General features: G+C 42.9%; 1 protein-coding gene across 3 annotated transcripts in view; it reads right to left on the reverse strand.

Annotated features, from left to right (window-relative positions):
- Positions 1 to 4,817: 4,817 nt before the first annotated feature.
- LOC110533297 (peripheral-type benzodiazepine receptor-associated protein 1) overlaps positions 4,818 to 26,882 on the reverse strand; it is a 227,660-nt gene continuing 205,595 nt past the window's right edge. Inside the window, exons 26-31 of one of the 3 annotated variants that reach the window (XM_036989599.1) lie at positions 26,523 to 26,570; positions 12,809 to 12,921; positions 12,497 to 12,568; positions 11,999 to 12,127; positions 11,226 to 11,261; positions 10,078 to 10,173 (exon numbers count right to left, since the gene is read on the reverse strand). In XM_036989599.1, coding sequence (XP_036845494.1) covers positions 11,229 to 11,261; positions 11,999 to 12,127; positions 12,497 to 12,568; positions 12,809 to 12,921; positions 26,523 to 26,570 — 395 coding nt within the window. In that variant the 3' untranslated portion in view covers positions 10,078 to 10,173; positions 11,226 to 11,228. Of the gene's footprint in view, positions 10,174 to 11,225; positions 11,262 to 11,998; positions 12,128 to 12,496; positions 12,569 to 12,808; positions 12,922 to 26,522; positions 26,571 to 26,882 lie in introns of all 3 variants that reach the window. The other 2 variants (XM_036989597.1, XM_036989598.1) reach the window with 2 other exon arrangements.

The raw sequence follows: 26,882 nt of genomic DNA on the forward strand, positions 1-26,882 counted from the left end.
CAAGACAATGATCCAAAACATAAAGCAAAATCTACAATGGAATGGTTCAAAAATAAACATATCCAGGTGTTAGAATGGCCAAGTCAAAGTCCAGACCTGAATCCAATCGAGAATCTGTGGAAAGAACTGAAAACTGCTGTTCACAAATGCTCTCCATCCAACCTTACTGAGCTCGAGCTGTTTTGCAAGGAGGAATGGGAAAAAATGTCAGTCTCTCGATGTGCAAAACTGATAGAGACATACCCCAAGCGACTTACAGCTGTAATCGCAGCAAAAGGTGGCGCTACAAATTATTAACTTAAGGGGGCTGAATAATTTTGCACGCCCAATTTTTCCGTTTTTGATTTGTTAAAAAAGTTTGAAATATCCAATAAATGTCGTTCCACTTCATGATTGTGTCCCACTTGTTGTTGATTCTTCACAAAAAAATAGTTTTATATCTTTATGTTTGAAGCCTGAAATGTGGCAAAAGGTCGAAAAGTTCAAGGGGGCCGAATACTTTCGCAAGGCACTGTATATTACTCATTTTAAGGTTGAACGTTACATTAGTTTGTAAGATAATTTTATGCTACATTTCTGTTTTACAAAAGTAATGTTGAATCGTGTTTGGTTGACAACGCCACCAAATTTGAACACGTGAAGGAGATTGATCATCCTCTTGAATAGTTCCATCCACCGACAATCTAAGTTAAAGAATAGGACATTAAATGTTTCATTTGATTTAGTCCTATTCTTTAACTTAGATTTTTTGGTTGAGATGTGATTCCAACATATTAATGATTAAATGTGTAGACAAACTGGAATTAAAGCCAGACTAAGTCAACGTTTCAGATGGAACTGTCCAAGCAGAAGAAACACATCCTTTAAATGTTGATATTTGGTTGCTTTGACAACCAAACACAGTTCAATATCCCTAAATAATCAGGAAATATTTAATCAACCAGAGCTTGAAACCCTAGCCCTATTGTATTGGCTATTTTGTTGTTGTTGAATTTTGGGTTGAATTGAAACAATAGCTGTTGACATAGGCCTAAATATAGGCCTAAATAGTGTTAAAGTATGGTTACATTTCATTTGTTCTGTTAAACCCGAATGTGAATTCAACAAAAAACAAAAAAGTCAAAAGTAAAAAATAAAGAAAAGGAAATGCCATTATGTTATGTTTTGAAAATCCAATTAATTTTCCACGTTGATTCAACATCATCACATTTATTTTTTTAGGGGTGGAATTGATGTGGAAGCTTACATTGAGTCAACCAGTTTTTTGCTCAGTGGGAGTGAATCTATTTCGTTTTGAAGTGGAAATCCTTCAACAATTATTCTCATGATAGCACATTCTCATGATAGCACACTGCTAAGCAGGGCTGAGTTTGGTTAAAATCCTGGATGGGAGACCAAATGGTAGAGCTTCTTTCTCCAGTAGGAGATACTGCGCTGTCTCTAGTTTTTTTTTCCGATAGCGGATATAATATTGAAGATCTGATGTTGTTTTAAAGGTACAAATTCAACATATTATATACAAGGTTTGTCTACATTGAAATTAGGTTAGCACGGTATAATCTTGTGGTTGAAATTTCACTCTCAAAACAACAACCACCTGTCATTCTTGTTATAAAATGAACTACGTGATATATCTGTGAAGAGGCACACACACATCATGAACACTAACACATAGTTGACCTCTCTTCTCATCGGTGAAACATTTTAGTTTCTCTTTTTATGTTGTAACTGTGTCGTCGACAATACGAAGCGATCTAGATGACAGGACAGATAAGGGACCCGGTTTCAAATGGAAAGGAGAAAGAGGGACATCGGAAAGGATTCCGGTGGTCTTTCACAGAAAGCAAATGTGGGGTTGTGTTAGTATTTGGGTGATAGTAGATGTGATCAGGAGCTATAGTCCTGACTGCGTCCTCAGTGTTTCCTAGTTGGTATGTCAGTTAGTTTACTTCAGAAATTACTGTGTTGATGCACTAAAACCGTCTACTGACATGTTTTAGCACATTCACTTCCCTCCATTGGCCTTAATTTCCTACAAAGAAAGTTTAGCCAAGAAAGTTCTGAAGTTAATGTTGGATATGGGGCTAGGACAGAATATGTCTCAAATAAGGCCTATTTTGAGGAACCAGGGTGGATTCAGAACGGGTTTGATTTCCAATCAATTAATACATGTATACCAGAGGATGATGACATGGCTGTTGTGGGTTCCTTCGTAGGACCTGGTAGGCGTGATAAACTTCACCTGCAAGAGGGAAAGAGAGAAAGAAAGAGCGACGGTGACTGTTAGACTTCTTCCTGTGGTTTGTACCACGTGGGCTGAGGAGGGTTAAAAAGGAGACAACTTCTTCTTCTTCAGCCACTTCTTCTAGAACAGAGAGAAGACGACACTGGGCGCTGACACCACTAGACAAGCTGTTCGCTTTTTACAGAGACAAAGGAGCCTTCAGTCAGGTATAGTATGAATTTTTATTTTATTACGTAAAACTCTATTATGTTATTTTGTTAGGATATAGAATTGAAATGGTCAAATTTAGTTAGTTGGGGGGGAGAGAGAATTCTAATGGGGGCCATTGTTACTAGTCCAACCACTCTCTACGGCAATGTCTGTATGTGAACATTCAACCTATAAGGAGATAGTGTGAAAATCGTCATTCATTCATTTAACAAGAAGAAAACTACATAATGTTGTTCGCTTGGAATTTTAAAAGTTTGTAAAACGGAAACTGGGATAGTAACTTCGGTACATTTTTGTAGAGTTTTTGCATTGTCTTTAGATTTTAAGCGACTGAAAAGTTGGTTACTATGACCCCAAAAAAATCGCTTTTACATCACCCGTCTTCAGTGAAAAAAAAAACTCACTCACTCAAGACAAAATGGCTTCCACCAGATAACGCCTCAGTAGACTGATCTTAGATCAGTAAAATTGCATTGCTCTGTTCAGACCACATATGGAGAAACTGACTCTGGGCACAGTTTCAGTTGGAAAGAAGAGGTTTATTTACCCCTCTTCATTTCTAATACCTTTGTTGAATGCTAAAACTCTTTCAAATTAAGAACCTGTGCATTACATTTTCTCGCAAATAGGTGAAACTAACTACATTATTCCTCATAACTTACAAATTCTACGTGTTACAGTTACTTTTTATTAAGCTGTGTGTGTGTGTGTGTGTGTTTAGGTGTGTGTGTGTGTGTGTGTTTAGGTGTGTGTGTTTAGGTGTGTGTGTGTGTGTGTGTGTGTGTGTGTGTGAGAGACGGTGGCTGGGTGTGGTCAGTTAGAGAGAGCAGTTGTGTGCGTCTGGATACCAGTTTTGAGGCAGGTGCACAAGAAGAAACGAACGAAGCCGGAAGAGAAAAGACCGTTGTCGTCGTCGGAAGTACAGTGCAGTCATCCATAAAGTAGAAAGCACTACTAAACTCCTCGCCACAGTGTAGTGTTTCCTACTTTATGGATGAGTGTACTGTTGGCTACGGTGACAAAAGACAGAGGAGCCAAAATGGCGTCTGCAGTGGAGAGACTGTCCACATTCAGGAAATGAGAAAAAAAAGAGGAACCTGCATTGTTTTACATAGTGGTGGCGTGCGCAGCGCAGTGTGTCACCGACTACAGTTCACATGGGCTGTGCACGCCGCCCAACACTGAACAATGCTGGAAAGACCTCATGCTTAGCCTTTTAGCAATGACTGGTACTGAATGCGTTTGTGTATTAAAAGGTTGAACTGGAAATGTTTTAAATGTCTCAAACTATATATATATATGGAAATGTTTTAAATGTCTCAAACTATATATATATATATATGGAAATGTTTTAAATGTCTCAAACTTTATATATATATGGAAATGTTTTAAATGTCTCAAACTATATATGGAAATGTTTTAAATGTCTCAAACTATATATATATGGAAATGTTTTAAATGTCTCAAACTATATATGGAAATGTTTTAAATGTCTCAAACTTTATATATATGGGAAATGTTTTAAATGTCTCAAACTATATAGACATATGGAAATGTTTTAAATGTCTCAAACTATAGACATATGGAAATGTTTTAAATGTCTCAAACTATAGATATGGGAAATGTTTTAAATGTGTCAAACTATATATATATGGGAAATGTTTTAAATGTCTCAAACTATAGACATATGGAAATGTTTTACATGTCTCAACCTATAGATATAGAATTTATTTACGTCTCAAACTATAGATATGGGAAATGTTTTAAATGTCTCAAACTTTATAGTTTATTCCAGTGTATTCCTTTATTCCAGTGTTTTACTTGCTATATTGTATTTACTTTGCCACCATGGCCTTTTTTACCTTTACCTCCCTTATCTCACCTCATTTGCTCACATTGTATATATACTTATTTTTCTACTGTATTATTGACTGTATGTTTGTTTCACTCCATGTGTAACTCTGTGTTGTTGTATGTGTCCAACTGCTCTGCTTTATCTTGGCCAGGTTGCAATTGTAAATTACAACTTGTTCTCAACTGGTCTACCTGGTTAAATAAAGGTGAAATAAAATAAATAAAAATAGATATGGAAAGACTACATTTGTTGAACTGTATATGGTCTGGTCCTGTAAAATAGCTATTATCATTCTATTTGGTGTCATTCTCTGCTTTTAATGTAAAAATCTATGATGCATATTGATAAGTCTGTATAATTGGTGGGTGAATTGCCAAATTTGTCTTCATTAAATAATAATAAAAAAAAGTAAAAAATGTTTGTCTTTTCTATTAAATTCTATCTATATTAGCATTTCGGTCAGTCAAAGTAACACAAAGTCAAACACAGAATCCCCAGCACAACTGGTTGTTATGTGAAAATATACTTTATTCCTGTAAAAAGATCCAGATTGAAAGAAATCGCCACAATTTCAAGTCAAACAAATCCTCTGCGCTCTACGTCTGACTTATCATCTGACTTATCATCCCTCTGTGCACTACGTCTGACTTATCTTTCCTCTGCGCAGTACATCTAACTTATTATCTGACTTATCGTCTGACTTATCATCCCTCTGTGTCTGACTTATCGTTCCTCTGTGCACTACATCTGACTTATCGTTCCTCTGTGCACTACGTCTGACTTATCATCCCTCTGTGCACTACGTCTGGCTTATCGTTCCCTCTGTGCACTACGTCTGACTTATCGTCCCCTCTGTGCACAACATCTGACTTATCGTCCCTCTGTGCACTACGTCTGACTTATCGTCCCCTCTGTGCACAACATCTGACTTATCGTCCCTCTGTGCACTACGTCTGACTTATCGTCCCTTCTGTGCACGACATCTGACTTATCGTCCCCTCTGTGCACGACGTCTGACTTATCGTCCCTCTGTGCACTACGTCTGACTTATCGTCACTCTGTGCACTACATCTGACTTATCGTTCCTCTGTGCACGACGTCTGACTTATCGTCCCTCTGTGCACTACGTCTGACTTATCGTCACTCTGTGCACTACGTCTGACTTATCGTCCCCTCTGTGCACGACATCTGACTTATCGTCCCCTCTGTGCACGACATCTGACTTATCGTTCCTCTGTGCGCTACGTCTGACTTATCGTTCCTCTGTGCGCTACGTCTGACTTATCGTTCCTCTGTGCACTACGTCTGACTTATCATCCCTCTGTGCACTACGTCTGACTTATCGTTCCTCTGTGCACTACGTCTGACTTATCGTCCCCTCTGTGCACGACATCTGACTTATCGTTCCTCTGTGCGCTACGTCTGACTTATCATCCCTCTGTGCACTACGTCTGACTTATCGTTCCTCTGTGCACTACGTCTGACTTATCGTTCCTCAATCAACAACACTGCATCCACATGCAAAAAGACACCGGAAAAACAACATGAACAAAAACATATTTACAGGTGAGCTTTCCCAAAACAGGGCAATGAAAACCTTAATATACAAAAAGGTAAATCGTCCATTGTTTTCAAAAGAAAGCATACGTAGAGGTTAGGAAAGACAACAACAAAAATTCCCTTCTCTGTTTCATACCTTATAGTCCAAAGCCCCCCATAGTGCCTGGCTTACATTCACGTACAGCTTTACATAAATAGATACATACAGACCTACTCCTGAAACGCCATAATACTCCACACTTCCACTCCACTCCACACTTCCACTCCACTCCACACTTCCACTCCACTCCACACTTCCACTCCACTCCACACTTCCACTCCACACTTCCACTCCACTCCACACTTCCACTCCACTCCACACTTCCACTCCACTCCACACTTCCACTCCACTCCACACTTCCACTCCACTCCACACCACTCCACACTTCCACTCCACTCCACACTTGGCTTCCACTGCGTCGACAACCAAATCAGACGACTAAAATGTTGCACAACAAGTGACGTGAGACCTGTACATAAATAGATAAATATGAGGATAATAAATAAGGCAGAATATGGGGTAAAGTTGTTGTTATGCATGCAGTCAGTATTCAAAGTAGTGTAAACAGTGTATCAAGACTAAGCAAGGTCTTGTAAGGCTAAATAGTATAATGTATAAACTGTTGTCTAAAATGCTTGCTAAGGGTTAAGAAGTCCTATAGGAACGCTGGAGAAGATTAGATGTAGCCTATGTAGAGGCAGACGGGGGCCAGTTGTAGCAGTAGTAGTAGCTCATTCCTAAAGCTTGCAATAATAATTTATGCTAGTAGCTTTCTGACTACAGATTAGAGCAGAGAAGTACATTAATTAAAAAAAAGGCCGTGAAGGAAATCAAATTATCCACTGTACATTTTCAGCCACTTTAAAAGTACCACCTCAACACATACAGTACACTACAGCTACCTCATCATTCCGGCTTCTATCCAGGATTATTCGAGTGGTGAAACAGCTGTCGTCTCCTCCTCCTCCTCCTCCTCCTCCTCCTCATCAACACTTCCTTCATACTTGGCGTGTTCGTTCTGCTATTCGTTATTCTCCCTTTTAATTGATAACACTGAACTATACAATTAAAAATAAAAACAACTAAACAAAACATTCAGAATATAAAAAAAAAAATAAACAGATTTGACTCCTCCAATGTCTGGAGTCAGGTGTGCGTAGACTCCGCCCTCTGCTGGGGCTAATCCAATGGGTTGCAAGCATCGTTCAGAATATTGCAGAATGAACTGTGGGCTATAGAACAGACCTGTTATCAGGTAGAAAATACCTCTGTTGTATGCTCTATTTTGGCCCGCTGCCATAACCCCTGGTGTTTGATGCTTGGTCTCCTCATTATGGTAACAGACAAAGCACCTCATGTCTTTTGGCAAGAATCTTCCTCTTAAGTGAGACAAGGTGGCTCGACACAGACGGAGCCGAGTGACTAAGACTAGTTTTTACCTGAGAAATGATTCAAATGTAACTCGACACAACAAACTAAAATAAACTAATAAAACAAACGTATCAAACAGCATCTATAATTTGGACACCTTCAGAAAGCTTTTTCTGCATATATTATACCAGATGGAACGGTGGGATTAACCATACGACGCAGCTAATGTACATGGGTTGGCTGGATAACCACGGTGGCAGACAGTGAATGCTTCTAAATGCTGTTGAGAGTTGCTAGTCTTGTTCATTGTCCTTTACAACACTCCTAAAAACAGACAACTACATAAAAAAGGAGACAGACAGAGGAACAAGTACCCTGTAAGATGACACTATACTATGACAGTACAGTGACAGGAAATGATCATGATCACACACACACACACACACACACACACTTATGAGTATGAGTTCTGTGTCAAGGCATAGACAAGTTTCAGTCTGGCTCCGTCTACACACACACTTTAGAAGACCACAAGGCCTGTCCATCCTCACACTCGTCACAGAAACACACTAAATATCAAACGTTCCCAAACTTCACCAGCCTCTAAAAGAAATGACTTGTTAGTTATCAATCGTAATGAAAGGGAAGCAGTTGTTGTTCAAAGGAACAACTTCCATTCAGCTATACTGTGTAGTGAAATCTTCACAACAAGTGAAAGACTCAAAGTGTACAATTAGCATATGTTTTTGTTGTTGTTGTTATATAGTTAGCTAGTTATAATACTTTTGATATGAGACTCACTGATGTTAAAATACATCCATTATAGAATACATTCCAGATCAATCTGAAAAGTGACAGGGTTGAGAGACAACAGTCGACAGATGAAGGGACCCTCTTCCGTCCTCTCAGTTTAAACTGACAGTGGTTGGAGCGTGGCCTGGACATGGGGCCTCTCCAAGCCTGTCCTCTTAGTTTAAACTGACAGTGGTTGGAGCGTAACCTGGACATGATGCATGGGCCTCTCCAAGCCCGTCCTCTCAGTTTAAACTGACAGTGGTTGGAGCATAGCCAGGACATGATGCCTCTCCAAGCCTGTCCTCTCAGTTTAAACTGACAGTGGTTGGAGCGTAACCTGGACATGATGCCTCTCCAAGCCTGTCCTCTCAGTTTAAACTGACAGTGGTTGGAGCGTAACCTGGACATGATGCATGGGCCTCTCCAAGCCCGTCCTCTCAGTTTAAACTGACAGTGGTTGGAGCGTGGCCTGGACATGGGGCTTCTCCAAGCCTGTCCTCTTAGTTTAAACTGACAGTGGTTGGAGCGTAACCTGGACATGGGGCCTCTCCAAACCCGTCCTCTCAGTTTAAACTGACAGTGGTTGGAGCGTAACCTGGACATGATGCATGGGGCCTCTCCAAGCCTGTCCTCTCAGTTTAAACTGACAGTGGTTGGAGCATAGCCTGGACATGATGCATGGGCCTCTCCAAGCCCATCCTCTCAGTTTAAACTGACAGTGGTTGGAGCGTAACCTGGACATGATGCATGGGCCTCTCCAAGCCCGTCCTCTCAGTTTAAACTGACAGTGGTTGGAGCGTAACCTGGACATGATGCATGGGCCTCTCCAAGCCCGTCCTCTCAGTTTAAACTGACAGTGGTTGGAGCGTAGCCTGGACATGATGCATGGGGCCTCTCCAAGCCAACGATGGAGAGTCTAAATGAAAGTCTAGAGCACCATTTTTAACATCAGTATCTGATCAAATCCTTCCAGATAATACTGCCAGATGAAGGTGAAGGAGAAACCCCTCACAGATTGGACTACTAAAGGTTATCATAGAATCAGTGGGTATTCAGAGGAAGTCTGTAAGCACAGAACAGGTTAGGAGCTGAAATACTTCAACGTGCTCATTAACACGCTCTCAATTGATGCCATCACGTCTAATATACGGCAATGGTTGCATCTGAAATGTCTCCCTATTCCCAAAGTAGTGCACTAAATAGGGAATAGGGTGCTATAGTAGTGCACTATATAGGGAATAGGGTGCTATAGTAGTGCACTATATAGGGAATAGGGTGCCATTTCAGATACACACAAAATACGCTCCACATATTGCCAGCTGGTCTAATAGTATTATATCGAAGAGGTGTATTCAGCTGTATAATATCTTAGTGTATCCACAGTTACTGAATATTACAACTAAACTAACAGCATAGTTCAAGACAACCAAGACTGATAATGATATAAAACTGTTTTCAACAAAAACTGCAATGAGTGGTTAAATGTCCCGAGTTTCAATCCTTCTTGCTGGATCCCAGCTTCTTGAAAAGCTTCTTCCCTTTGGAGAACAAGCTTTTATTTTTCTTGCCCGGTGGGGAGACGTCTGTCTGGTCTGTCTGTGTGGGGCTTTCTGCTGGGACGTGGGGCGGAGAGGTGCTGAGGCTGGCTTGCCTTGGGGTTGGGACAGGGTCCGTGGAGGAGGGTTTTATCATGGCTGCTGCTGCGGACGGATCCAGGTGTTGGTGGTCTGTGTGGACTGGGCCGGTCAGCCCTGTGTGGATGGGTGGATGTGTGTGGGCTGGGCCAGTCAGCCCTGTGTGGATGGGTGGATGTGTGTGGACTGGGCCGGTCAGCCCTGTGTGGAGGGGTGGATGTGTGTGGACTGGGCCAGTCAGCCCTGTGTGGAGGGGTGGATGTGTGTGGGCTGGGCCAGTCAGCCCTGTGTGGATGGGTGGATGTGTGTGGACTGGGCCGGTCAGCCCTGTGTGGAGGGGTGGATGTGTGTGGACTGGGCCGGTCAGCCCTGTGTGGAGGGGTGGATGTGTGTGGACTGGGCCAGTCAGCCCTGTGTGGAGGGGTGGATGTGGAACCTCCTCTGGGAATGTGCTCAGGCTCACCTTGTGGAGGGAAACCATGGAAACAGAGTATAAGAATGCAACAGTTCTTTATTCTTAAAAGTACTGAGGCTTCTACTAAACCTGTCCATCAACTGAAACTGTTAAGTAACATACTATCAACAACAAACTCACTAAGAGTCAGTTATGTCAATTGTACATGAACTGATTGAACACGTAACAGAGGGAAACATTTAACTGTAAACAGTTGGCTAAAGCTAAAAAAAAATATATTTAAAAAAAATCAGGGCCTCTAAATCATCTGGGAAGCCAAGGGATATAAATAATCTGGGAAGCCAAGGGATATAAATCATCTGGGAAGCCAAGGGATATAAATCATCAGGGAAGCCAAGGGATATAAATCATCTGGGAAGCCAAGGGATATAAATCATCTGGGAAGCCAAGGGATATAAATAATCTGGGAAGCCAAGGGATATAAATCATCAGGGAAGCCAAGGGATATAAATCATCTGGGAAGCCAAGGGATATAAATAATCTGGGAAGCCAAGGGATATAAATAATCTGGGAAGCCAAGGGATATAAATCATCAGGGAAGCCAAGGGATATAAATCATCTGGGAAGCCAAGGGATATAAATCATCTGGGAAGCCAAGGGATATAAATCATCTGGGAAGCCAAGGGATATAAATAATCTGGGAAGCCAAGGGATATAAATCATCTGGGAAGCCAAGGGATATAAATCATCTGGGAAGCCAAGGGATATAAATAATCTGGGAAGCCAAGGGATATAAATCATCAGGGAAGCCAAGGGATATAAATCATCAGGGAAGCCAAGGGATATAAATAATCTGGGAAGCCAAGGGATACAGGAGAACGGTTGGGTGGGGTGAGCAGAGAATACCCAGTTGGTCAGAAATCTCAGCCCGTCAACCTGGGCCTGATCTTGTGAACATGGACAGGAGGCTACACATCTGAGGAGACTAGTACTGGTAAGGTAAGAATGAGGATGAACAGCAGCACAGGATGGAGGGAGTGGGAAGCACTAGTTACTAACACTCAGCTTGGGAGGGTGTGATCCCCCTCAGAGACACTCACGCTTTAAGTCTTAAAGTGCACAGTTCGTTTCTGCTTCTTCAAAAGCCCATGCAGGAAACAGAAGGAGAAAATAAAATGTAAAAACAGAAATGATAGAGACTTCACCAAAAGAGTAAGACATAAGGTGACAGGGATATGACAACAAAAAAACAACATAAAAAGGGGACATATATATTATATTTCGGAAAATGGTCGGCATAGAAATATTGTCAGTGTTCTGCAACATCAAATGGTCAGCAGGATACCACCTTGCATCCCCACTGCTGGTTTGCCTCTGAAGCTAAGTAGGGTTGTCCCTAGATGGGATACCAGATGATGCTGGAAGTGGTGTTGGAGGGCAAGTAGGAGGCACTCTTTCCTCTGGTCTAAAATGTAATTATAATATCCCAATTCCCCAGGGCAGTGATTGGGGATGTTAAACGAGTCTCCTGACTCTCTGTGGTCATTAAACATCCCAAGGCACTTATTGTAAGAGGAGGGGTGTCCTGGCTAAATTCCCAATATGGCCACCTAACCATCCCCAGCTTCCAATTGGCTCATTCATCCCCCCTGTAACTATTCCCCAGGTCCTTTCTGTAAATGAGAACGTGTTCTCGGTCAAATTACCTGGTGAAATAAATGCTGTGTGGGAGTTCCACATCCCCCCCCCCCCCCCCCCCCCCAAAAAAAAGAAAGATTAGAACTTCTTTCCCGTCAGGCTTTGAGAGGCAACGGGCTACAAACGTTTTGGCTACAAGGCCGTCATACGCGTCCACACAGTGTGCTGACCGTACCTGCGATTCTGTCCTGAGCTCGGCTACAGACGGAGGCTGGGAGTCAAATGGTGGAGCTTTCCCAGCAGCCTCTGGGGCAGCCTGTAGGAAGTTAGACGGGACCAGGCCTTTGTGTCCGTTCAGGTCACCCTGGAAACGACGCACATTAGACACCCACATCACACATGTATAACCTTTGACCTTAGGCAATCAAAAAAGACAGTCCGCGAGCATGTCTGTGCATCACCTACACCTGTATTAATACTTTAACAACAACAACAACGTCCTCGTCATTCACATGGTCACGTTTTTAAGATGTTAAAAACAGTTAAACATTTTTTACAGCCTTCTCAGTGTTTGTTTGCACACCTGAGACAGAGAGAGAGAGACACACAGAGAGAGAGACAGAGAGAGAGAGACACAGAGAGAGAGACACAGAGAGAGAGACACAGAGAGAGAGAGACACACAGGGAGACACAGAGACACATAGACAGATAGACAGATACCAGATACACTTACATAGAAGAACCCATCATCGTCCATGTCACCAAACACATAGATGATATCCCCGGCACCAAAGGTCAGCTCAACCTGCAGATGGCCATAGAGAAGACCATGATAACAATAGGACTTTATCTTTCCCAAAATGGAGTAACATCAACTGGTAAGGCCTGATTGGTACGAGACTTGTTTCCATTGTCCAGTACAGACAATAGAACATTAGAGCTCCAACTAGACTGTCTAGTGAATCGGAAACGCGTCTTTTTACTGTCTGTTTTAAAATATAACTATAACACAAGCCTTCGTTAAAGGGAACAGCATGACGCTCACCTCGATGTCAGCGTTGGGAGAACTCTCTCGAGGGTCGTAATCAAAGATGGCCTTCATCCTGCGAGGACCGGTGTCCACCGGGTTGGCCGTGGCGACATCAGATTGGCTGGGATCTGTCAATCAAACACAGAAATACAGAGTCAGATTTCTGACCCATTTTTTGAGTGGAACATCTTGTTCATTTTAATTTCCATGCAGTTACTAGTAACTCATGCAGCACACAATCACCGGGAGAACCGAGAGTACAAGATGAACAACAGCAGAGGCTGGCTTTGAGGAAGTTTTTGGACCTTTTCTTTGCAGGCCTTCAGGATGGTGAGGGTCACATAAAAGAGTCAAACCAGTTTGGTCTGTTTTCACTCAGTTTGGTCTGTTTTCACTCAGTTTGGTCTGTTTTCACTCAGTTTGGTCTGTTTTCACTCAGTTTGGTCTGTTTTCACTCAGTTCAGTCTGAGTGAATACAACAGTTGGAGACTTAAACCTGAAATGCTTTCTTAAGAGTCCTTCCCAGATCAATGTGGAGCTATATACAGGAAGTACCAGATCAATGTGGAGCTATATACAGGTTTGTACCAGATCAATGTGGAGCTATATACAGGGAGTACCAGATCAATGTGGAGCTATATACAGGGAGTACAAGATCAATGTGGAGCTATATACAGGAAGTACCAGTACCTGATCAATGTGGAGCTATAAACAGGAAGTACCAGATCAATGTGGAGCTATATACAAGAAGTACCAGATCAAGGTGGAGCTATATACAGGAAGTACCAGATCAATGTGGAGTTATATACAGGAAGTACCAGTACCAGATCAATGTGGAGCTATAAACAGGAAGTACCAGATCAATGTGGAGCTATATACAGGTTAGTACCAGATCAATGTGGAGCTATATACAGGTTAGTACCAGATCAATGTGGAGCTATATACAGGAAGTACCAGTACCAGATCAATGTGGAGCTATAAACAGGAAGTACCAGATCAATGTGGAGCTATATACAGGTTAGTACCAGATCAATGTGGAGCTATATACAGGGAGTACCAGTACCAGATCAATGTGGAGCTATAAACAGGAAGTACCAGATCAATGTGGAGCTATATACAGGTTAGTACCAGATCAATGTGGAGCTATATACAGGTTAGTACCAGATCAATGTGGAGCTATAAACAGGAAGTACCAGATCAATGTGGAGCTATATACAAGAAGTACCAGATCAAGGTGGAGCTATATACAGGAAGTACCAGATCAATGTGGAGTTATATACAGGAAGTACCAGTACCAGATCAATGTGGAGCTATAAACAGGAAGTACCAGATCAATGTGGAGCTATATACAGGTTAGTACCAGATCAATGTGGAGCTATATACAGGTTAGTACCAGATCAATGTGGAGCTATATACAGGAAGCACCAGTACCAGATCAATGTGGAGCTATAAACAGGAAGTACCAGATCAATGTGGAGCTATATACATATTAGTACCAGATCAATGTGGAGCTATATACAGGGAGTACCAGTACCAGATCAATGTGGAGCTATAAACAGGAAGTACCAGATCAATGTGGAGCTATATACAGGTTAGTACCAGATCAATGTGGAGCTATATACAGGAAGTACCAGATCAATGTGGAGCTATATACAGGTTAGTACCAGATCAATGTGGAGCTATATACAGGTTAGTACCAGATCAATGTGGAGCTATATACAGGTTAGTACCAGATCAATGTGGAGCTATATACAGGGAGTACCAGTACCAGATCAATGTGGAGCTATAAACAGGAAGTACCAGATCAATGTGGAGCTATATACAGGTTAGTACCAGATCAATGTGGAGCTATATACAGGTTAGTACCAGATCAATGTGGAGCTATAAACAGGAAGTACCAGATCAATGTGGAGCTATATACAGGTTAGTACCAGATCAATGTGGAGCTATATACAGGTTAGTACCAGATCAATGTGGAGCTATATACAGGAAGTACCAGTACCAGATCAATGTGGAGCTATAAACAGGAAGTACCAGATCAATGTGGAGCTATATACAGGTTAGTACCAGATCAATGTGGAGCTATATACAGGGAGTACCAGTACCAGATCAATGTGGAGCTATAAACAGGAAGTACCAGATCAATGTGGAGCTATATACAGGTTAGTACCAGATCAATGTGGAGCTATATACAGGAAGTACCAGTACCAGATCAATGTGGAGCTATAAACAGGAAGTACCAGATCAATGTGGAGCTATATACAGGTTAGTACCAGATCAATGTGGAGCTATATACAGGGAGTACCAGTACCAGATCAATGTGGAGCTATAAACAGGAAGTACCAGATCAATGTGGAGCTATATACAGGTTAGTACCAGATCAATGTGGAGCTATATACAGGAAGTACCAGATCAATGTGGAGCTATATACAGGAAGTACCAGATCAATGTGGAGCTATATACAGGAAGTACCAGATCAATGTGGAGCTATATACAGGAAGTACCAGATCAATGTGGAGATATATACAGGAAGTACCAGATCAATGTGGAGCTATATACAGGGAGTACCAAATCAATGTGGAGCTATAAACAGGAAGTACCAGATCAATGTGGAGCTATATACAGGAAGTACCAGATCAATGTGGAGCTATATACAGGAAGTACCAGATCAATGTGGAGCTATAAACAGGGAGTACCAGATCAATGTGGAGCTATAAACAGGAAGTACCAGATCAATGTGGAGCTATATACAGGGAGTACCAGATCAATGTGGAGCTATAAACAGGGAGTACCAGATCAATGTGGAGCTATATACAGGGAGTACCAGATCAATGTGGAGCTATAAACAGGGAGTACCAGATCAATGTGGAGCTATATACAGGGAGTACCAGATCAATGTGGAGCTATATACAGGAAGTACCAGATCAATGTGCAGCTATATACAGGGAGTACCAGTACCAGATCAATGTGGAGCTATATACAGGAAGTACCAGATCAAGGTGGAGCTATATACAGGAAGTACCAGATCAATGTGGAGCTATATACAGGAAGTACCAGATCAATGTGGAGCTATAAACAGGGAGTACCAGATCAATGTGGAGCTATAAACAGGAAGTACCAGATCAATGTGGAGCTATATACAGGGAGTACCAGATCAATGTGGAGCTATAAACAGGGAGTACCAGATCAATGTGGAGCTATATACAGGGAGTACCAGATCAATGTGGAGCTATAAACAGGGAGTACCAGATCAATGTGGAGCTATATACAGGGAGTACCAGATCAATGTGGAGCTATATACAGGAAGTACCAGATCAATGTGCAGCTATATACAGAGAGTACCAGTACCAGATCAATGTGGAGCTATATACAGGAAGTACCAGATCAAGGTGGAGCTATATACAGGTTAGTACCAGATCAATGTGGAGATATATACAGGGAGCACCAGAACAATGTGGAGCTATATACAGGAAGTACCAGATCAATGTGGAGCTGAATACAGGAAGTACCAGATCAATGTCGAGCTATATACAGGGAGCACCAGATCAATGTGGAGATATATACAGGGAGCACCAGAACAATGTGGAGCTATATACAGGGAGTACCAGATCAATGTGGAGCTATATACAGGAAGTACCAGATCAATGTGGAGCTATATACAGGTTAGTACCAGATCAATGTGGAGCTATATACAGGGAGTACCAGATCAATGTGGAGCTATATACAGGAAGTACCAGATCAATGTGGAGCTATAAACAGGGAGTACCAGATCAATGTGGAGCTATATACAGGGAGTACCAGATCAATGTGGAGCTATATACAGGGTGTACCAGATCAATGTGGAGCTATAAACAGGGAGTACCAGATCAATGTGGAGCTATATACAGGAAGTACCAGAACATTGTGGAGCTATATACAGGTTAGTATCAGTACCAGATCAATGTGGAGCTATATACAGGGAGTACCAGATCAATGTGGAGCTATATACAGGGTGTACCAGATCAATGTGGAGCTATAAACAGGGAGTACCAGATCAATGTGGAGCTATATACAGGAAGTACCAGAACATTGTGGAGCTATATACAGGTTAGTATCAGTACCAGATCAATGTGGAGCTATATACAGGGAGTACCAGATCAACGTGGAGCTATATACAGGAAGTACCAGATCAATGTGGAGCTATATACAGGAAGTACCAGTACCAGATCAATGTGGAGCTATATACAGGAAGTACCAGATCAATGTGGAGCTATATACAGGAATTACCAGATCAATATGGAGCTATATACAGGAAGTACCAGATCAATGTGGAGCTATATACAGGAAGTACCAGATCAATGTGGAGCTATATACAGGAAGTACCAGCTCAATGTGGAGCTATATACAGGAAGTACCAGTACAAGATCAATGTGGCGCTACATACAGGAACTACCAGATCAATGTGGAGCTACATACAGGAAGTACCAGATCAATGTGGATCTATATACAGGAAGTACCAGATCAATGTGGAGCTATATACAGGAAGTACCAGCTCAATGTGGAGCTATATACAGGAAGTACCAGTACCAGATCAATGTGGCGCTACATACAGGAAGTACCAGATCAATGTGGAGCTACATACAGGAAGTACCAGATCAATGTGGAGCTATATACAGGAAGTACCAGATCAATGTGGAGCTATATACAGGAAGTACCAGATCAGTGTGGAGCTATATACAGGGAGTACCAGTACCTGATCAATGTGAAGCTATATACAGGGAGTACCAGATCAATGTGAAGCTATATACAGGGAGTACCAGTACCAGATCAATGTGAAGCTATATACAGGGAGTACCAGTACCAGATCAATGTGAAGCTATATACAGGGAGTACCAGTACCAGATCAATGTGAAGCTATATACAGGGAGTACCAGTACCAGATCAATGTGGAGCTATATACAGGTTAGTACCAGATCAATGTGGAGCTATATACAGGGAGTACCAGATCAATGTGGAGCTATATACAGGAATTACCAGATCAATATGGAGCTATATACAGGAAGTACCAGATCAATGTGGAGCTATATACAGGAAGTACCAGATCAATGTGGAGCTATATACAGGAAGTACCAGCTCAATGTGGAGCTATATACAGGAAGTACCAGTACAAGATCAATGTGGCGCTACATACAGGAACTACCAGATCAATGTGGAGCTACATACAGGAAGTACCAGATCAATGTGGATCTATATACAGGAAGTACCAGATCAATGTGGAGCTATATACAGGAAGTACCAGCTCAATGTGGAGCTATATACAGGAAGTACCAGTACCAGATCAATGTGGCGCTACATACAGGAAGTACCAGATCAATGTGGAGCTACATACAGGAAGTACCAGATCAATGTGGAGCTATATACAGGAAGTACCAGATCAATGTGGAGCTATATACAGGAAGTACCAGATCAATATGGCGCTATATACAGGAAGTACCAGATCAATGTGGCGCTATATACAGGAAGTACCAGATCAATGTGGCGCTATATACAGGAAGTACCAGATCAGTGTGGAGCTATATACAGGGAGTACCAGTACCTGATCAATATGAAGCTATATACAGGGAGTACCAGATCAATGTGAAGCTATATACAGGGAGTACAAGTACCAGATCAATGTGAAGCTATATACAGGGAGTACCAGTACCAGATCAATGTGAAGCTATATACAGGGAGTACCAGTACCAGATCAATGTGAAGCTATATACAGGAAGTACCAGATCAATGTGGAGCTATATACAGGAAGTACCAGATCAATGTGGAGCTATATACAGGTTAGTACCAGATCAATGTGGAGCTATATACAGGTTAGTACCAGATCAATGTGGAGCTATATACAGGGAGTACCAGATCAATGTGGAGCTAAATACAGGGAGTACCAGATCAATGTGGAGCTATAAACAGGGAGTACCAGATCAATGTGGAGCTATATACAGGGAGTACCAGATCAATGTGGAGCTATATACAGGAAGTACCAGATCAATGTGCAGCTATATACAGGGAGTACCAGTACCAGATCAATGTGGAGCTATATACAGGAAGTACCAGATCAAGGTGGAGCTATATACAGGTTAGTACCAGATCAATGTGGAGATATATACAGGGAGCACCAGACAATGTGGAGCTATATACAGGAAGTACCAGATCAATGTGGAGCTGAATACAGGAAGTACCAGATCAATGTCGAGCTATATACAGGGAGCACCAGATCAATGTGGAGATATATACAGGGAGCACCAGAACAATGTGGAGCTATATACAGGGAGTACCAGATCAATGTGGAGCTATATACAGGAAGTACCAGATCAATGTGGAGCTATATACAGGTTAGTACCAGATCAATGTGGAGCTATATACAGGGAGTACCAGATCAATGTGGAGCTATATACAGGAAGTACCAGATCAATGTGGAGCTATAAACAGGGAGTACCAGATCAATGTGGAGCTATATACAGGGAGTACCAGATCAATGTGGAGCTATATACAGGGTGTACCAGATCAATGTGGAGCTATAAACAGGGAGTACCAGATCAATGTGGAGCTATATACAGGAAGTACCAGAACATTGTGGAGCTATATACAGGTTAGTATCAGTACCAGATCAATGTGGAGCTATATACAGGGAGTACCAGATCAACGTGGAGCTATATACAGGAAGTACCAGATCAATGTGGAGCTATATACAGGAAGTACCAGTACCAGATCAATGTGGAGCTATATACAGGAATTACCAGATCAATATGGAGCTATATACAGGAAGTACCAGATCAATGTGGAGCTATATACAGGAAGTACCAGATCAATGTGGAGCTATATACAGGAAGTACCAGCTCAATGTGGAGCTATATACAGGAAGTACCAGTACAAGATCAATGTGGCGCTACATACAGGAACTACCAGATCAATGTGGAGCTACATACAGGAAGTACCTGATCAATGTGGATCTATATACAGGAAGTACCAGATCAATGTGGAGCTATATACAGGAAGTACCAGCTCAATGTGGAGCTATATACAGGAAGTACCAGTACCAGATCAATGTGGCGCTACATACAGGAAGTACCAGATCAATGTGGAGCTACATACAGGAAGTACCAGATCAATGTGGAGCTATATACAGGAAGTACCAGATCAATGTGGAGCTATATACAGGAAGTACCAGATCAGTTTGGAGCTATATACAGGGAGTAGCAGTACCTGATCAATGTGAAGCTATATACAGGGAGTACCAGTACCAGATCAATGTGAAGCTATATACAGGGAGTACCAGTACCAGATCAATGTGAAGCTATATACAGGGAGTACCAGTACCAGATCAATGTGGAGCTATATACAGGTTAGTACCAGATCAATGTGGAGCTATATACAGGGAGTACCAGATCAATGTGGAGCTATATACAGGAATTACCAGATCAATATGGAGCTATATACAGGAAGTACCAGATCAATGTGGAGCTATATACAGGAAGTACCAGATCAATGTGGAGCTATATACAGGAAGTACCAGATCAGTGTGGAGCTATATACAGGGAGTACCAGTACCTGATCAATGTGAAGCTATATACAGGGAGTACCAGTACCAGATCAATGTGAAGCTATATACAGGGAGTACCAGTACCAGATCAATGTGAAGCTATATACAGGGAGTACCAGTACCAGATCAATGTGGAGCTATATACAGGAAGTACCAGATCAATGTGGAGCTATATACAGGGAGTACCAGATCAATGTGGAGCTATATACAGGAATTACCAGATCAATATGGAGCTATATACAGGAAGTACCAGATCAATGTGGAGCTATATACAGGAAGTACCAGATCAATGTGGAGCTATATACAGGAAGTACCAGCTCAATGTGGAGCTATATACAGGAAGTATCAGTTCAAATCCCCTAGCTGACAAGGTACAAAATCTGTCGTTCTGCCCCTGAACAGGCAGTTAACCCACTGTTCCTAGGCCGTCATTGAAAATAAGAATTTGTTCTTAACTGACTTGCCTAGTAAAATAAAGGTAAAAAAAAAAAAAAAAAAAAAAAGGAACTACCAGATCAATGTGGAGCTACATAGAGGAAGTACCAGATCAATGTGGATCTATATACAGGAAGTACCAGATCAATGTGGAGCTATATACAGGAAGTACCAGCTCAATGTGGAGCTATATACAGGAAGTACCAGTACCAGATCAATGTGGCGCTACATACAGGAAGTACCAGATCAATGTGGCGCTACATACAGGAAGTACCAGATCAATGTGGAGCTATATACAGGAAGTACCAGATCAATGTGGAGCTATATACAGGAAGTACCAGATCAATATGGCGCTATATACAGGAAGTACCAGATCAATGTGGCGCTATATACAGGAAGTACCAGATCAATGTGGCGCTATATACAGGAAGTACCAGATCAGTGTGGAGCTATATACAGGGAGTACCAGTACCTGATCAATGTGAAGCTATATACAGGGAGTACCAGATCAATGTGAAGCTATATACAGGGAGTACAAGTACCAGATCAATGTGAAGCTATATACAGGGAGTACCAGATCAATGTGGCGCTATATACAGGAAGTACCAGATCAATGTGGCGCTATATACAGGAAGTACCAGTACCAGATCAATGTGAAGCTATATACAGGGAGTACCAGATCAATGTGGAGCTATATACAGGGAGTACCAGATCAATGTGAAGCTATATACAGGGAGTACCAGTACCAGATCAATGTGGAGCTATATACAGGGAGTACCAGTACCAAATCAATGTGGAGCTATGTACAGGAAGTATCAGTACCAGATAAATGTGCAGCTATATACAGGGAGTATCATGTCAATGTGGAGATATATACAGGGAGTATCAGTACCAGATCAATGTGGATATATATACAGGGAGTATCAGTACCAGATCAATGTGTAGCTATTTAAAGGGAGTTCCAGATCAATGTGGAGATATATACAGGGAGTACCAGATCAATGTGGAGATATATACAGGGAGTACCAGATCAATGTGGATATATATGCAGGGAGTACCAGATCAATGTGGAGATATATATAGGGAGTATCAGTACCAGATCAATGTGTAGCTATTTAAAGGGAGTTCCAGATCAATGTGGAGATATATACAGGGAGTACCAGATCAATGTGGAGATATATACAGGGAGTACCAGATCAATGTGGAGATATATACAGGGAGTACCAGCACCAGATCAATGTGCAGCTATATACAGGGAGTATCTGATCAATGTGGAGATTTGAGGTAGATATGTACATGAAGGCAGGGTAAAGTGACTAGACATCAGGATAGATAATAATAATAAAAACAGAGTAGCAGCAGTATATGATGAGTTTAAAAGTGTGTTGTGTGTGTGCATATGTAGTGTATGTGAAAGTGTAAGTGAGTATGTGAAAGTGTGTGTGTGTGTGTGTGCGTTTGAGTGTGTGTGTGTGTGTGTGTGTGTGTGTTTGAGTGTGTGTGTGTGTGTGTGTGTTTGAGTGTGTGTGTGTGTGTGTGTGTGTGTGTGTTTGAGTGTGTGTGTGTGTGTGTGTGTTTGAGTGTGTGCGTGTGTGTGTGTGTGTGTGTGTGTGTGTGTGTGTGTGTGTTTGAGTGTCACTATAACTGTCAGTTCAAAACAAGAAGAGACTTGAGAGTTCACGTGATGATGATGATGTCCCTTAGAACATTACATGACACAACATCAGGAGGAAGAGGACATCGTCATCACCAGCACTGTTATCAACAGGCAAGCAGACAGTCCTTGGTGGTAGCAGGATGAGGTTAGAATGACGCAGCAAGTCAGAGACCGATTTAGAGAGGTCGCATGTTGATGATGTCATGGGTATCTAGTATAACACATGCAGGTTTCCAGTGGAGACTTGAGAAGTTAGAGAAACGTCGTACGTACGTGTTATTTCTTACATTAGTACACCAGGTCATCTTAGGTTTCATTACATACAGTCGAGAAGAACTACTGAATATAAGATCAGCGTCAACTCACCATCAGTACGACCAAGAATATGTTTTTCGCGACGCGGATCCTGTGTTCTGCCTTTCACCCAGGACAACGGAATGGATCCCATGCAGCGACCCAAAAAAAACACTCCGAAAAAGAGGGAAACGAGGCGGTCTTCTGGTCAGACTCCGGAGACGGGCACATCGTGCACCACTCCCTAGCATTCTTCTCGCCAATGTCCAGTCTCTTGACAACAAGGTTGATGAAATCCGAGCAAGGGTAGCATTCCAGAGGGACATCAGAGACTGTAACGTTCTTTGCTTCACGGAAACATGGCTCACTGGAGAGACGCTATCGGAGGCGGTGCAGCCAGCGGGTTTCTCCACGCATCGCGCCGACAGAAACAAACATCTTTCTGGTAAGAAGAGGGGCGGGGGCCTATGCCTTATGGCTAACGAGACATGGTGTGATGAAAGAAACATACAGGAACTCAAATCCTTCTGTTCACCTGATTTAGAATTCCTCACAATCAAATGTAGACCGCATTATCTACCAAGAGAATTCTCTTCGATTATAATCACAGCCGTATTTATCCCCCCCCAAGCAGACACATCGATGGCTCTGAACGAACTTTATTTGACTCTTTGCAAACTGGAATCCATTTATCCGGAGGCTGCATTCATTGTAGCTGGGGATTTTAACAAAGCTAATCTGAAAACAAGACTCCCTAAATGTGATCAGCAAATCGATTGCGCAACCAGGGGTGGAAAAACCTTGGATCATTGTTACTCTAACTTCCGCGACGCATATAAGGCCCTGCCCCGCCCTCCTTTCGGAAAAGCTGACCACGACTCCATTTTGTTGATCCCTGCCTACAGACAGAAACTAAAACAAGAGGCTCCCACGCTGAGGTCTGTCCAACGCTGGTCCGACCAAGCTGACTCCTCACTCCAAGACTGCTTCCATCACGTGGACTGGGACATGTTTCGTATTGCGTCAGATAACAATATTGACGAATACGCTGATTCGGTGTGCGAGTTCATTAGAACGTGCGTTGAAGATGTCGTTCCCATAGCAACGATTAAAACATTCCCTAACCAGAAACCGTGGATTGATGGCAGCATTCGCGTGAAACTGAAAGCGCGAACCACTGCTTTTAATCAGGGCAAGGTGACTGGTAACATGACCGAATACAAACAGTGCAGCTATTCCCTCCGCAAGGATATCAAACAAGCTAAGCGTCAGTACAGAGACAAAGTAGAATCTCAATTCAACGGCTCAGACACAAGAGGCATGTGGCAGGGTCTACAGTCAATCACGGACTACAAGAAGAAATCCAGCCCAGTCACGGACCAGGATGTCCTGCTCCCAGGCAGACTAAATAACTTTTTTGCCCGCTTTGAGGACAATACAGTGCCACTGACACGGCCTGCAACGAAAACATGCGGACTCTCCTTCACTGCAGCCGAGGTGAGTAAGACATTTAAACGTGTTAACCCTCGCAAGGCTGCAGGCCCAGACGGCATCCCCAGCCGCGCCCTCAGAGCATGCGCAGACCAGCTGGCCGGTGTGTTTACGGACATATTCAATCAATCCCTATACCAGTCTGCTGTTCCCACATGCTTCAAGAGGGCCACCATTGTTCCTGTTCCCAAGAAAGCTAAGGTAACTGAGCTAAACGACTACCGCCCCGTAGCACTCACTTCCGTCATCATGAAGTGCTTTGAGAAACTAGTCAAGGACCATATCACCTCCACCCTACCCGACACCCTAGACCCACTCCAATTTGCTTACCGCCCAAATAGGTCCACAGACGATGCAATCTCAACCACAATGCACACTGCCCTAACCCATCTGGACAAGAGGAATACCTATGTGAGAATGCTGTTCATCGACTACAGCTCGGCATTCAACACCATAGTACCCTCCAAGCTCGTCATCAAGCTCGAAACCCTGGGTCTCGACCCCGCCCTGTGTAACTGGGTACTGGACTTCCTGACGGGCCGCCCCCAGGTGGTGAGGGTAGGCAACAACATCTCCACCCCGCTGATCCTCAACACTGGGGCCCCACAAGGGTGCTTTCTGAGCCCTCTCCTGTACTCCCTGTTCACCCACGACTGCGTGGCCACGCACGCCTCCAACTCAATCATCAAGTTTGCGGACGACACAACAGTGGTAGGCTTGATTACCAACAACGACGAGACGGCCTACAGGGAGGAGGTGAGGGCCCTCGGAGTGTGGTGTCAGGAAAATAACCTCACACTCAACGTCAACAAAACTAAGGAGATGATTGTGGACTTCAGGAAACAGCAGAGGGAACACCCCCCTATCCACATTGATGGAACAGTAGTGGAGAGGGTAGCAAGTTTTAAGTTCCTCGGCATACACATCACAGACAAACTGAATTGGTCCACTCACACAGACAGCATCGTGAAGAAGGCGCAGCAGCGCCACTTCAACCTCAGGAGGCTGAAGAAATTCGGTTTGTCACCAAAAGCACTCACAAACTTCTACAGATGCACAATCGAGAGCATCCTGGCGGGCTGTATCACCGCCTGGTACGGCAACTGCTCCGCCCACAACCGTAAGGCTCTCCAGAGGGTAGTGAGGTCTGCACAACGCATCACCGGGGGCAAACTACCTGCCCTCCAGGACACCTACACCACCCGATGTTACAGGAAGGCCATAAAGATCATCAAGGACATCAACCACCCGAGCCACTGCCTGTTCACCCCGCTATCATCCAGAAGGCGAGGTCAGTACAGGTGCATCAAAGCTGGGACCGAGAGACTGAAAAACAGCTTCTATCTCAAGGCCATCAGACTGTTAAACAGCCACCACTAACATTGAGTGGCTGCTGCCAACACACTGACACTGACACTGACTCAACTCCAGCCACTTTAATAATGGGAATTGATGGGAAATGATGTAAATATATCACTAGCCACTTTAAACAATGCTACCTTATATAATGTTACTTACCCTACATTATTCATCTCATTTGCATACGTATATACTGTACTCTATATCATCGACTGTATCCTTATGTAATACATGTGTCACTAGCCACTTTAACTATGCCACTTTGTTTACATACTCATCTCGTATGTATATACTGTACTCGATACCATCTACTGTATCCTGCCTATGCTGCTCTGTACCATCACTCATTCATATATCCTTATGTACATATTCTTTATTCCCTTACACTGTGTATAAGACAGTAGTTTTGGAATTGTTAGTTAGATTACTTGTTGGTTATTACTGCATTGTCGGAACTAGAAGCACAAGCATTTCGCTACACTCGCATTAACATCTGCTAACCATGTGTATGTGACAAATAAAATTAGATTTGATTTAGATTAGATTTAGATTTGTAACGTCTAGAGAGCCAGACGATGTCATGCGTATCTTTTCTAATACATGCAGGTTTCCAGTGGACACTAGAGCAGGCAGGCGGGGGGGGGGGGGGGGGGGGGGGGCAGAGAGAAAGAGAGACAGAGACAGAGAGAGACAGAGACAGAGACAGAGAGAGAGAGAGAGAGAGAGAGAGAGAGAGAGAGAGAGAGAGAGAGAGAGAGAGAGAGAGAGAGAGAGAGAGAGAGAGAGAGAGAGAGAGACAGAGACAGAGACAGAGACAGAGACAGAGACAGAGACAGAGACAGAGAGAGAGACAGAGAGAGAGACAGAGAGAGAGTCAGAGAGACAGAGAGAGAGAGAGAGAGACTAACGGATATGTTACAAACCTTGACTGGAGGAGTCTAAGCTATCTTCCCACAGCGCAGCAGCCTCCACTGGAAGAGCAGATGGGTATGGGAGTGAGGTTGGGTGGGGACAGAGGAGCAGGTTAAATGGAGCATTTCACCCTGGTCCTCCTGGTTCGGACACACTCAGTAGTACAAACAAACTAAATGTAGAAACCCAAGCCAACCCTAGAGAGAGCAGCCCGAGGCCAGATCTTATATTATACAGTCACACAGGAGACAGACATGAGGAGATCAGAGGGGATGCTGAAGGAAGGGGGAACTGCACTGAAACTAGGGCAATTTGTATATTCAAACGCTATAACCAGGAACTGCATCAATCTAAGTTTTAGGCCTCATACT

The sequence above is a fragment of the Oncorhynchus mykiss genome, chromosome 10 (assembly GCF_013265735.2).
Source record: "Oncorhynchus mykiss isolate Arlee chromosome 10, USDA_OmykA_1.1, whole genome shotgun sequence".
In the NCBI taxonomy this organism is placed as follows: Eukaryota; Metazoa; Chordata; class Actinopteri; order Salmoniformes; family Salmonidae; genus Oncorhynchus; species Oncorhynchus mykiss.